The sequence below is a fragment of the Chionomys nivalis genome, chromosome 11 (assembly GCF_950005125.1).
Source record: "Chionomys nivalis chromosome 11, mChiNiv1.1, whole genome shotgun sequence".
Lineage (NCBI taxonomy): Eukaryota > Metazoa > Chordata > Mammalia > Rodentia > Cricetidae > Chionomys > Chionomys nivalis.
This window is the reverse complement of record NC_080096.1, coordinates 56,575,381-56,589,318: the sequence shown is the minus strand read 5'-3', so window position 1 is coordinate 56,589,318 and position 13,938 is coordinate 56,575,381. Positions and strand designations below refer to the sequence as shown.

The window sequence follows — 13,938 nt, the reverse complement described above, 5'->3', positions numbered from 1 at the left end:
ATGGGACTGAACTAGTCCCTCCATATGTCGGAGACAGTGGTGAATCTTGAACTATCAGTGAGGTACCTTGCAGTACGACAGGATCTATCCTTGGTGAATGAGCTAGCTTATTGGAGCCCATTCCCTATGGTGGGATGCCATGCTCAGCCTTAGTGCAGGGGCGAGGGGCTTAGTCCTGCCCCAACTTAATGTGCCAGACTTTGTTGGCTTCTCATGGGAGCCCTACCTCTGTTATAAGAAGTGGCATTTGGTGACCTATGGGATTTTCATGGTCAACTGGATGGTTTTGCTGATATTTGGGCGTCTGAAGATGAGGTAATATTTTTAAGTTTTTACTTTTGTTTGCATCATGGATATGTATGTCTATTTGCATATGGGTGGGCGCATGAAAGTTGACCCTTTGACTGGAGGTTAAAGGCAGTTTTGAGCTGACTAATGTGGGTGCTGAAATTCATCTGCAAGAGCAGTATGTGCTCTGAACTACTTAACCGTGTGTCTAGGCAAAGTCAAAAGTACACTAGGAAGGCTAAAACTCACTCTGTAGTTGAGGGTTTCCCCCAGTTCTGACTATTGTGCTTTCATCTCCTGAGTGGATGACATGTGTACCTCTATATCCAATACGATGAACTGAAAATAAAACACAGGACTTCATGTGTGCTGGGGAGGAATGTTATTACCTGAACTACATCTCCAGCTCTGTCCATTACATTTAAGGAATTAAATGTATATAATACATAAATCATTATTAAATTCTACTTAAAAATTTAAAACATTAAAAATATGCAACCATAACAAAGAAAAGAATGCATAATCTTTTATGAATAGCTAGTACCCAGAAAAGACAAACATTATCAGTATATGAATTAATGAGTTAAGAAAATGAAAAGTGAATGGAAGAAAATAATCATTAACTTACAGAAATCTTGAATTAAATGAATTATATCATTGTCAGTATTGTAATTAACTACTTATAAAAATTAATTTTAACAAGAACTACCTTATAGTTTATGTAATGTATGAAGAAAATTAAACGTCAGTCTGCAAATTTAATGGTGAAAATAAACTCTAAACTTTAAGTACACTTTTTGAATGAAATTTGAAAGAGTGTTCATTCTTTATATTTGATGAGCAAATTTCATACATTTAATGTATATCAATACCATAAAAGTTAATGAAAATTCACTTAGGAAAAAACTTCTGAAGTGGCTTTATTGAGGGTAGTAGGAAAAGTTGACACAATAATGAAAACCAAAATGGTTGAGAAACGATGCCCAGACACAGGCAGACAATGAATGAAAGTGAAAAGAGAATTGGAAAGCAAGGGAGGGCTTCAGAAAAGAGAAAGCAGTGTTCTTCCCTATTTAAGACACATGCACAAATGATGATCTTCAGAGAACCTAGAGGGGAAGGTTCAAGACCACTCAACCCTGAGGACCAGCCGCATCCACAATATCCACAATGCCTAGGCTCTGTGATTTCCTGATAGCCCTGGTGATGATGAGCTACTGGTCAACCTGCTCTCTGGGGTGTGACCTGCCTCAGACTCATAACCTCAGGAACAAGGGAGCCTTGACACTCCTGGCACAAATGAGGAGACTCTCCCCTCTTTCCTGCCTGAAGGAAAGAAAGGACTTTGCCTTCCCTCTGGAGAAGGTGGATGCCCAGCAGATCCAGAAGGCTCAAGCCATCCCTGTCCTGCAGGAGCTGACTCAGCAGGTCCTGATTCTCTTCAGCTCAAAGGACTCATCTGCTGCTTGGGAGACAACCCTCGTAGACACATTCTGCACTGGCCTCCACCAGCAGCTCAATGACCTGCAGGCCTGTCTGATGCAGCAGGTGGGGGTGCAGGAACCTCCCCTGAGCCAGGAAGACTCCCTGGTGGCTGTGAGGAAATACTTCCACAGGATCACTGCCTACCTGAGAGAGAAGAAACACAGTCCCTGTGCCTGGGAGGTGGTCAGAGCAGAAGTCTGGAGAGCCCTGTCTTCCTCAGCCAAGTTGCTGGCAAGACTGAGTGAGGAGAAGGAGTAAATCCTAGCCAAAGTGGAGAGGACTATCCTGGATGAGGTCCCTGCACCTCACCTCACCAAACCTGCTCTCTCAGTGATATCACTCATTTTGATAACCTTCAATCAACCTTCCTGGATGTTTTATCAGTTATGAGCAAGACTATGTATACTGTTAAGACATTAGCTTCTAGATTCCCTCAGTTATTTGTATTTATTTTTATAAATATTTATTTAACTATAAAATTTAAGTTATATTAGCATTTTACATTTTATTTAATACAATAAAACATTTTCTCTATATGTAATAAAATTTTCCTGTACTTTGTAAATTTGTTTCTTATAAGTCTTATATATTTCAATCCTTTATATATTCTCACTTTTATTTCTTTAAACTAACATTACAGTGCCAAACCCACAAACATTTAGAGGGTACAGGTGTAAACTGCATGGTGCACATCATGAAGTAGCATCATTTCTTTAGCTCTGAAAATCCTGATATCTTATCCTCTAGTAATTTATAATATACAATATACAACTGTTCTTCTTAGCCAATATGTTGTACAATAGTAAAAAAAGAACATATCTTCATATCTAATTGTCATGGTACAATTTTTCAAATTTTGTCTCCTCTTCGGTAATTTCGTACACAAATACTGTGTGTTTAGATCATATACACACTCTGTTCCCTGCCTGACTCTTCCTAGACCTCCTGTCCACATTCTCATGCTAACTTCATGTCTTGGTTCACTCTGTCTTTCTATCATAGCCCAACTAGTGCATCACATGTTTATACAGTACAGGGTAGCACCCACTGGAGAATACGTCATCTACCGTAGGAGACACCGCTGGAGAAAACTGACTCTCCCTCAGCAGCCATCAACTGCCAGTGGCTCCTCAGATAGGGATGGGGATCTCAGCCCCTCCCCTGTCCACACTGGAGTGGTGACTGCCTTGACCTTGTCTACACTTCTGTTCCCACGGTCACAGCTGCCTTAGCTCGTGAGTGCGACAGCGCTGTCGTGTTCAGATGATTTTTTTCAGCAATCTTCCCCAACCTTTGGCTTTACAATCCTTCTGCCTCTTCTTCTGTAGTGTGCCATGAGTCTAGGTTGGGGAAGGAGGTGTGAAATTAACCTTCCATCTAGGGGCAAGCACTCACAGTTGATTCTGCCCTGCCATTTGTTTAAGTAAATTTCTCTATTAACCACTGTCTCCTGCATAATGAAATTTCTTTGATGAGGGTTAAGTATTTCACTAGACTAAGGGTATAAATGAAGTCTTTAAAAGGCTCTCCGATACTGTGGCCCTTTTGCGTAATAACAGTAGTGTTTCTGAGCTCCCTAGCCATGGGTTTTTGGCCAGGTTGACAGTGCTGGGCATGAGTTTCCTCTTTTAGCAGGGCAGAGATCCCATTAGTCTGTTGTTGATAATCTGCATTCATTCATGCCGCCATTGCACAAATGAGCATAGCTTTCCAGGCCCATCACTATCTTATCTCACAGAGTGCAAAGCCAAATAAGGTATTTCATGGATTTCTCCCCTTGCAATATGAAAAGCACCTTCCCGCTGTGATAGGTAGTCAGTAAAGGGGAAGCTCCAGGGTTGGTATCAGATTGTTTTCTCCATGTCCTGTGATCAAAGTGTGTATGATGCCTTTACAATAGGATGGGTTTTAGTGTGACATCTGCATCCAGGTGTGTTGTGATGTACTTTATGTACTTACTCCTCTGCAGCCCTCTCCTTTTCCCCCAAACCTTCATCATGGTCCTCTTTCCCAAAAGGAACCTGCTCTAAATCTATGTCATATAAGAATATATATATTCATCTGTATATAAATATTTATACAAAGATATTTTTGTATAATCCACATATGATAGAGAACATATGTTAAATATCTTTTCAAATTCTCCTATTACAATTATGTTCTTGATATCTATTCAGATTCACATAAACATTTTATTCTGCTTTACATATTAATCTTCTATATATATGTTATAAGTTCATCTGTATTCTCTCCTTACTTTTTCTTATAGCTGATATAGAAACTGATACTCACATACACAGTGTATATAACTTTTAAATATCCTTTCACCTTTTGATGTACATCTAGACTAATTAAATATTTTGTCTATTGTGAATGCTAACATTATAAATATTAATATGCATACAGCTTTATTGTAGGTTCACTTTGTTCTCTCTTACATATATACAGGAGTGGTACACCTGGATCATATGGTATCTCCATTATTAGCTTAAGTGAGGAAAATTCATAGTGACACTTAGCCCTAATCAACATCCCTGTGCCCAAATAAAGTACCATATACTCCTGCGTTCTCATGACACCAGTTTTACTGGATGACAACCGTTCTGCTTGGGATGAAGAGAAACATGAATGTCCTTTCGATTTGACATTTCCCTGACTGCTAATGATGTTGGACATTTTCTTAATATGCATTGGCATTTTGCACTAGCTCTTTGGAGAACTATCTCTTTATTCACTTACCTATGAATTAATGGGATTATATGTTGTCTTCGCAATTTAACATTCTTTATCCTTTTTAGTACCTGATGCCCAGCCAGGTTAATAGTGGAAATCCTTTTTCTTCCTCCCTGTAGGCCATATTTTCACTTAGACTACTGTTCCTTGACTATGCAGAAGGTTTGAAATTTTATGCTAATTTTGGTCAATTTCCTATTTCTCATTTCTTGTTATTTCCCGGATTGTTCGAGTCCGTTACATAAAGCCCTTGCCTGTAGCTACAATGAAAAGCTTTCTCTGTGTCTGTCTTACCGACTTCAATGTTTCTGCACTTACATGCAGGTCTTTCATCATTTTTCTTTGATTGTAATACAAGGTGGCAGACAGAGATCTAGTTTCATTATCCCAAACACGGTTACAGAAGAGACCCCCACCCCGAATGTGTGCTGTTGGTGATTCAGGTGGACGTAGGTGTGTATTTATTTCTGGGCCAACTATTCCATTGCACTGACCCTCATATCTCCTTTTGTAACTGTGTCCTGCTCTTTTGATTGCTGTAACATGGTAGTATATGCAATCAGGTGTTAGAACACCCCCAACACTGCACTTTGTGCTTCCATGTGATTTGAGGACAGATCTTTCTGTTTCTGAGTGGAATGTTGTTAAACTTTTGTTGAAACTTCATTAAATCTTATGTCACTTTTGAACACACAGTCATTTTCATATTATCAATTCTTATTTCATGACTTTAGGATTCCCCGAGGGCTATATCGAATGTTACTAACGTTACTGTGTTTGTTTCCCATCTGAGCAGCAAAAGTCACTTCCTCTCTTTTGCTTTTATGACATTTGACAACACATTTTTATTTCCATGCTAAGAACCAAGACTGGCTTTTACTTTCTAGGAAAGTAGAAAAGACCAAAAAGTAAATCAAACAGTAAATAACTAAATAAACAGTTAACTGTCATGGAATTTGGAACGGATACATCTGCTTGTGTCATTTTATTCTCTGACATCATGGAGTAAATGTAAAGAAGAGACCGAAGGGCAGAATCCCACCAATGAATTAAGAACACCTCAAAAATACAGTAAAGTTAAATGAAAGTTTATATTCAGTTGAAGGATATAAAGCTTTTACTCTCTGGAAGAATTGTCTGACTGACATGCAGTTTTGAGTTGAATGGAGATGAGGATGTGATCCTTACTATAATCATACTACATAAACAGCCTTAGGCTTGGTTCCTGCATAGTTGTGATCAAATGCTCAGCCATCAGTGTATCTTGTACACCCATCCAATTGTTTCAAGCAAATATTTGATGATTAAGTGTGAATCATAAAAATAGAGTTTGTCAGAACAACTAATACTTATCTACTATAAATGAAATTAAGAAAAACTAGAAAATGGTTTAACTATAAGGATAAAACTTTTTTTGATGTCACTGTCTGGAGATTCTTGACACTCTGATCCTGGCAATGTGAGTCAGAAAAAATAAAAGACCTTCACTTGAACACACTAGGGATAAGAGCAGTAATCCTCTAGGATTTATGATTCTGAAAACCAAGCAGAAAGCATATCCACTATGAGAGCTGAAGCCACCAGGATGTGGTGAGCATACTCTCAGGGAGTAGGTTACAAGAGGAGGATGGAGGGCATTGTTTCCCTGTGCAGCTGAGAGTGTGAGCAGACCCTAAGTTACTGAGTGAGTTCCATGATACTTGGAAAATAGCATTACGTTGACATCGGACTCTCTCTCGCTCTCTCTCTCTGTGAAACCCTGTCTCAAAAGACCAAAAAAAAAAAAAAAAATTAAAAAAAAACATTAGTTCTTTTTTGTTGTTTTGTTTTTTGTTTTTCAAAACAGGGTTTTACTGTAGCTTTGGAGCTTGTCCTGGAACTAGCACTTGTAGATCAGGCAGGTCTCAAACTCACAGAGATCCGCCTGCCTCTGCCTCCCGAGTGCTGGGATTAAAGGTGTGCGCTACCACTACCCAGCCAACATTAGTTCTTAGTTTAAGGGAATATGAAGCCCAATCTCAAGACCTTCAGGAATTTGTTCCTAAGAGAGAAATATCAGCAAAGCTCTGTCAACTGTAATGAGTCACCAAAGCTCATTACATCATCTGCTTCTTTATCCTGAAGAGTCTCAGGGCTATGAAGGCTCGATCCAGTCTCTACACAGTAAGGGAAGCTCTTAGAGCTGAGAGAGCACCATTTCCCGTTTACAGGAAGCAATGGGAACAGTGGGGTGAAGACTAAAGCTAAAACTTTGTTCCCCAAAGAGCAATACTCAGATCTGAAATGAATCTGTTTGCTCTGTTATGCATACATGTATGTGTGCACTCTTTCTATCACAGATGGTTTTCATTGGAAATGATATTTTCTATTTATTATTGGTATGTCTGAGTTTTAGTGAGAAAATTAATATTTTATTTCAAACTTAGTATTTGAAGCTTTGTGTTTTCAGGTCACAGAGAGAACACACAAATGAATTGCTCCCCACAAAAAGAGGAAGAAAAGCAATGGAAAACTGTTTTGAAAATGAAAGCATTTGCAATATTCTTTCTGACTTGTGGGAGCCCACACTTGAGCCTGTTCCACCTTGACTAAAGGTCAGATTCTCTCAAAGTTGTTGACAACAGGTGTGGCCACAAACAAGTGATCCCAACCTAAGGTGTGGTTAATTAGTGTTTTGAGTATAGGGGTGGATCCTCTCCACCTTGCTATTCCTGCTCCATCAAAGGAGATTGGCAGGAAGTTCCAAGGACTGACTGCTTGCAGGATAGCTGGTCTATTCCTTTTCTCGTGTTAATGAAGTCTGTTCCCTCCCCCCTCCCCTTTTGGAGTGAAGTATGTAAGCCTGTGAAAAATAAATGTGGGTGGGTCAGTATCCACTGAATGTCCTTCCAATGTTGTTCTGTGTTTCTGCCTTTGATTCCTCTCATATCTCTGTTCCTTTTGCTTAATAATTCAAATCCTCATGCTCCTGCCCTGGAACTTGCAAATTTCGTAGAGGCTGGACTCCGACCCTGACTGCTCTGTCATCTCAAAGGCTTCCATAGATCTTTGGTCACTTGGAAAAGACTTTGACTCCTACTTAACCACATTTGTTTAGGAATAGAGAGTGCGTCATTTAGACATATGATGCTTGTGAATGTTGACAGTGTGATGTGGGAGGTCCTTCTGTATATGTGTTGCTTTTATTGGTTGATGAATACAGCTGTTTTAGCCAATTGCTTAGCAGAGTAAAGCCAGGCAGAAATTCCAAACAGAGATACATAAAGAGAGTAGGTGAGTCAGAGAGACTCCATGTAGCTGCCCAAGAAGCAAGAGGTAACATACCATGAGCCTCATGGTAAAATATAAAATAATAGAAATGGGTTAACTTAAAATGTACGAGTTAGCTAGGAATACACCTAAGCTATTGGCCAAACAGTGTTGCATTTAAAATAGTTTCTGTGTGATTATTCAGGTCTGGGCAACCAGGAAACAAATGAGCCGTTTTCATTTACAAAAGTGTTCATCTACAAAAACACCTGTCTTAAGGGAGGGCAGGACTTAAATCTTATTTATGATTTCATATATTTCCAACACTTTTTGATGTGCAATATGTGTTTGATTTTTGTATACTTTTACATAATAATTCTATTGATAGTTAGGGAATTTCACATTGTTAACACTGAGCACACTCATTTCAGAGTCCTCCCAGGTTTGCTCCTCTATCCTTGGGCTTTCCCCCAGCCCCAGAAAAGAAGATTTTAAAAGCAGTCCAATGTGCGTTGCTCATGAACTCAGTGGAGCATGGTCAAACTCCTGGTGGGCAGCCCCTTAAAGAAAACTGAGTCTTTTCCCACCTGCACATCTGCCAGAAGCCATCAGTTTTGGAGATCTATATTTCAGCATTCTCATAACAATCTTTAAGAGTTCTCTCTGATGAATTTCTGTCTAAGCTGTTATTTTGAGAGTGGGGGATGAGGGTAGGTGTCATCACAGAAGCCTTCTATCTCCTTCCTTCTCAATTGTGAGTGTGCAGACATCAATACCATAACAAAAGTAGCTTCCTTTCCTTTTACAGTCAGCAGGAGCACAGATCACGGATGTCTACACGATCTCTATGGCCATCATATGTCACAGACATATGTTTGTGTGTTTGCATTTTTATTTGTGTGTTCATGCAGATTGATGCTAGATATCAATGTCCAGTTCCTAACTCACTCACTCCCTGCCTTGTTTTCTGGGACAGGTCCTCTCACTTAAGCTAGGATGAGACATTGCAGGTAGATTGGATGGTCTGGGTCCTCTAGGGACCTGTCTGTGTCTCCCCCTGAGTTTCAGGATGACAGGCATGTGCTTCTGTGCATGGTTTTTCATCAGTGCTAGGAAACCAATCAGGTACTCAATCATGTGCTCCTAGAATGTGGATGACTGAGCCATTCAATAGCTTCTATGTACACTTAGACATGAATTTTTTTTTCATTCTTTACATGAGATGAGGACATTTTATACATTAGAGGTTATGGGTTTGGTAAAAGTTAAGGAAATTTCATTTAGAACAGAACTTCTAAAATGGCTTTGTTGAAAGGAGGAAGAAGAGTTGACGCAATAATGAAAACCAAAATGGTTGAGGGAAAGTGCCCACACAGAGCAGAGAATGAATGAGAGAAAGTGAAAAGAAAATTGGAAAATAAGGGGAGGGCTTCTGAAAATGGAAAGTAGTGTTCTTCCCTATTTAAGAAACATGCACAAATGATGGTCTTCAGAGAACCTAGAGGGGAAGGTTCAGGACCAACAGCCGAGAGGACCAACAGCATCTGCAACATCCACAATGGCCAGACCCTGTGCTCTCCTGATGGCCTTGGTGCTGATGAGCTGCTGGTCAACCTGCTCTCTGGGATGCGACCTGCCTCAGACTCATAACCTCAGGAACAAAGGAGCCTTGACAATCCTTGCACAAATGAGGAGACTCTCCCCTCTCTCCTGCCTGAAAGACAGAAAGGACTTTGCCTTCCCTCTGGAGAAGGTGGATGCCCAGCAGATCCAGAAGGCTCAAGCCATCCCTGTCCTGCAGGAGCTGACCCAGCAGGTCCTCATCCTCTTCAGCTCAAAGGACTCATCTGCTGCTTGGGAGACAACCCTCCTAGACACATTCTGCACTGGCCTCCACCAGCAGCTCAAGGACCTGCAGGCTTGTCTGATGCAGCAGGTGGGGGTGCAGGAACCTCCCCTGAGCCAGGAAGACTCCCTGGTGGCTGTGAGGAAATACTTCCACAGGATCACTGTCTACCTGAGAGAGAAGAAACACAGCCCCTGTACCTGGGAGGTGGTCAGAGCAGAAATCTGGAGAGCCCTGTCTTCCTCAGCCAAGTTGCTGGCAAGATTGAGTGGGGAGAAGTAAGTCCTGAGCCAAAGTGGAGAGGACTCTCCTGGACTAGGACCCTGCACCTCACTGCATAAATTCTCCTTTAAAAACTATCCTTTATTTTAACATGAATTTAACCAACCTGCTGAGATATTTCAGCAAAACAGAAAATTTTGTCTACATGTAAAGGCATTTGCTTTTGCATCCATTTGGGTGTTTCTGTGTATTATGTGTGTATTTACTATTTATGTAATTTAAGTTATTTAAGTTAAATATTGCAGTTTTGTATATTCTTTGTACAAATGTAGGAAAGCATTATATGAAATTATTTTGTTTTCTATTAAATTTTGCTGTATAAAACACTTTTGATTTGTCAATTATGTATCTTTTCAGATTTCCCCAGTCTTTTTACATTGATTCTCTACACCATAAAAATTGTACAAATGGGCAAAGTGTCAAGAAATTGCACAGGATACCTGTGTGCACTACATAGTGTTTAGACAAACCCTACATCTCTCCCTCTAATTCTCTCTAGTATATAATATTCTCTGGATGTACAGCCAGCATGCTGTGCAGTAGAAATCCAGAGGATCTTATTCCTGTTACATTGTGACTTGGTCCTCTTTGATGTAATGTTCACCAGAGTAATCCTCCCTCGGACCTCCCTGACCTCTGGGACCTTTCATCTGCTCTCAACTTCTGTGAGTTTGGCGTTCTAAATATGAGTGAGATCATGAGCAGTGATATAAAATATATCACAGAAAAATGATCAGCCTGCCTGAATACCACAGCAAACATACCAGTAAGGAATCAGGAAATCAACCTTATTCATAATGGCCTCAAGAAACATCCCTTGGAACAAATCCCACCAGGGAAGTGAAATGCCTCTAAAATTTCTCAAGTTTTTCCCTCCCCTTGCTCCTTCTCCTCCTCCTCCCTCTTTTCATCTTTCTTCTGAAGCTTCTATTTGAGCATGGATACATAGCAATCTCCTGGAGCTTAGGTAGCCTCTCTTAGGGGTCCCAACCCTGAGGACAACTGATTCTGTCTCTTAGTAGCCATCAGTTGCCATAGTTCCTCAGCTACAAGTGGAATTTCCTGTGCTTTCCAAGTTGGGATGCTGTCTGGCTTGGTCTTGTTCATTCAGTCACAGCCACTCTCAGTTCATCTGTGCAACTCCCATGCTGGTCCAAGTCCAAGAACACTGCTCTGCTGCAGTCATGCATGGCCTCTGGATCTTGCAATCCTCTGCTCCCTCTTCTGCAATGATGCTCAGGGCTAGGAAGTCAGCTGTTTATTTCCTGCTCCGTGACCAGTTGTGGGTCTCTGCGTTCATTGCCATCTGCCGTAGGAGGCTCCTGTGGTAAAGGGGTAGTAATCCCTCAGTAACACTCTCTTAGACATGTAGCTGTAATCTCAAATCAGGTATGGTGACAATACCAATACAGCACTGCCTTTATTCTTTGGTATCTTCATGTTTCCGGGTGTTTTAAAGGTGATATTCTGGGAGAAACATAATTTGAATTTTGCTTTGGAATGTGTGGTGGTTTGAATAGGAACGGAACCCATAGACTCATGTTTGAATGCAGCTTTGTTGGATTGGTGTGGCCTTGTAGAAAGTCTGTCACGGTGGATGTTGGCTTTCAAGCGAGGCCTAGTGTTGGAGCCCATAAGACTATACAGTAAATTCACAGCTTCATAAAGGCAGACACACAAGTGTACAACTTACAGGGCACCCCATTTTTCAGAGCTGCGGGAAGACTTGTTTTTTGGAAACGTTGCTATCATATCTGTAAAATCCTTGTGAGGCCATGATTCTCCCCTCAAAATGGGATTAGTTCCCAAAACACCTCAGCAGTGTAACTTCTCCTGCATGGGGCAACGGAATGACCTTTCCATTCCCGCACACCATGAGGCCTTAGAGCAATAACATCCACTCTTTGTTCTAACAGTCAAATTTACTTAGAGTCAATCCCACAAAATTACTTGCTAACAGACCACATAGAAATTTCTAAAGAAGATAGTCACTGAACAGGAAGGTAGCTTGCCCTGCCCTTACCAGACAGACAGGTCTGGGTCTGGGTGAAGTCCAGGTTCAGGGCCATTGAGTAATTTTATCTAAAGGGTTGGAATGCCAGGTATTTCACCTTGGGTGCTGGCTCTTTCCTGGGTGGTGTCACCTGTTCCAGAGCACTGCTTTGTCATGTTATACCTGCCCCTTTTTGTGATTTTGATATGCACGTTATCATTGTCTTTGCCTATGGAATTTTTCAACTATGTCTGTAAAACTAGAAACCTTGTGAAGATCACCCTGTATGCTCTGCCTCCTCCTTGCTGCTTCTTTGTGCAAAGAATAAAGAACATGAAACAGTAACATACATGAGTTGATTTATTCCATTTACCCTCAGATGCAATTAGATAGTTTTCCCCTGCCTTAGCGGATCTTTCTGGACTCAGAGATTTAATGGGCTTAGCCCCATAATAAAACTCGATTGCCTAGTGTGACAGTCTTGTGCTGCATGTGGGTCAAGGTGTAGTATCCTCAGCTCTTTCTGCAGTAGCATGTCTGCCTGAACGTTGCTGCCGTGCTTCCCACCATGATGATAATGGACTATACCTCTGAAACTGTAAGCCAATCCCAATTAAAATTTTTCTTTATTAGAATCTCTGTGGTCATGACGTCTCTTCACAGCAATAGAAGCCATGTGTTTCTGCTTTAACAAATAAAGCTTGCCTGAAGATCAGAGTAGGGAGCTACCCACGCTAGTTAGCCACAGAGGCCCGGCAGTGATGGCACACATCTTTAATCTCAGCCCTCAGTAGACAGAGGCAGATGGATTTCTGTAAGTTTAGGACCACCCTGGGCTATGCGAGATTGAATCAGTCTAAAAGAGAAACAGAGATAAGTGGTGGTGACTCACACCTTTAATCCCAGCACCACGGAGGTGCAGACAGGAAGGGATATGGCTGGGTGGAGAAAGGAATATAAGGGAGGAAACAGGGGCTCAGGGCATTAAGTCTGAGGTTCATAGAGACAACGTTCAGTCTGAGGATTCCTGGAGACAGGATGGCCCATTTGGTCTGAGGAGTCAGTAGAAGAAAGTGCTAGTGGCCGCTGTTCTGCTTCTCTGATCTTTCAGCATTTACCCCTATGTCTACGACTTGGGGGTTTTTATTAATCAGACCAATTAGAATTCAAGCTACAAAATCCTATCTAAGACAGATTGAATTGAACATGAAGATTCATTGGAAATATAGTCACTTTCATAACATCGTTGTATTTAATCAACATAGATTTTTTTCCACTGAATTTTAGTAGCTGATATTACTACTGCTATCTCACTTGGATGATTCGCCAGTTCCATTCTTCAGCTTTCATTTCCAATGACATCATATTTTTTGGTTCATTGCCACAAACCAACGTCAGGGTTTTCTTTCTAGGAGAGTAGAAAAGAGAAAGAAAGAAGATTTGGGGACTTCTACCATCAAACCAATACCTCGAGAAAAGACAGAAAGAGCTAATGGAAAAGTATAGACAGTTGAAGCACTGAAACTCTTTGCTGTCTGTCACAATTGCCTGTGTTCTGATTCAGCCACAGCATGGCTGACACTTTCAGGTACTAGAGCCATGCATGCGAGAACAAGCCCTCAGGCAGAGGTGGCTAATGGTCCTGGAGAGCTTAAAGGGCCCCATGTGACCCATGTGAGGCATAGTTGCATCATCTACATATGACGCAGCTGCGTGAGCCCTTGCACGCATGTGTGAGCTCCATCATCTGCGTATGACGTATCCATGCCATCCCCCTGTGCACATGCGCTAGGCAGCCTTTAAAAGCTGGACACGCCATGTTCAGCCCTCTCTCTGTCTCTGTCTCTCTTTCTTTTTCTCAGGCCTGCACACACACACACACACACACCCCTCAATAAACTCCTAAGCGGGTTCGTTGTGTGTTCCGTATTTCCTTCTCATTTGCACCAGGTAATTACAGCCTGAACGTCTTTACAATGAGACACATTGGAACTGAAGATTAACCGCTAAAATCAATACTCAGTAAGGAATTGATGTCTTATAATTACTCCATATAGAGATC

At 41.1% G+C, this 13,938-nt stretch overlaps 2 protein-coding genes across 2 annotated transcripts; both read left to right on the top strand.

Moving 5' to 3' along the window:
• The first annotated feature begins 1,458 nt into the window (after positions 1-1,458).
• LOC130883830 (interferon alpha-12) lies at positions 1,459-2,031 on the top strand. The gene has a single exon (XM_057784625.1). The coding sequence runs from the start codon at positions 1,459-1,461 to the stop codon at positions 2,029-2,031; it is 573 nt and encodes a 190-aa protein (XP_057640608.1).
• Positions 2,032-9,313: 7,282 nt separating this feature from the next.
• Positions 9,314-9,883, top strand: LOC130883831 (interferon alpha-12-like). Its single transcript, XM_057784626.1, has one exon. It carries the CDS (start codon positions 9,314-9,316, stop codon positions 9,881-9,883), a length of 570 nt encoding a protein of 189 aa, XP_057640609.1.
• The last annotated feature ends 4,055 nt before the right edge of the window (positions 9,884-13,938 follow it).

What these genes read in the sequence shown, in the direction of transcription:
- LOC130883831 (XM_057784626.1), top strand. Translation starts at nt 9,314, where the DNA reads ATGGCCAGACCCTGTGCTCTCCTGATGGCCTTGGTGCTGATGAGCTGC.
- LOC130883830 (XM_057784625.1), top strand. Translation starts at nt 1,459, where the DNA reads ATGCCTAGGCTCTGTGATTTCCTGATAGCCCTGGTGATGATGAGCTAC.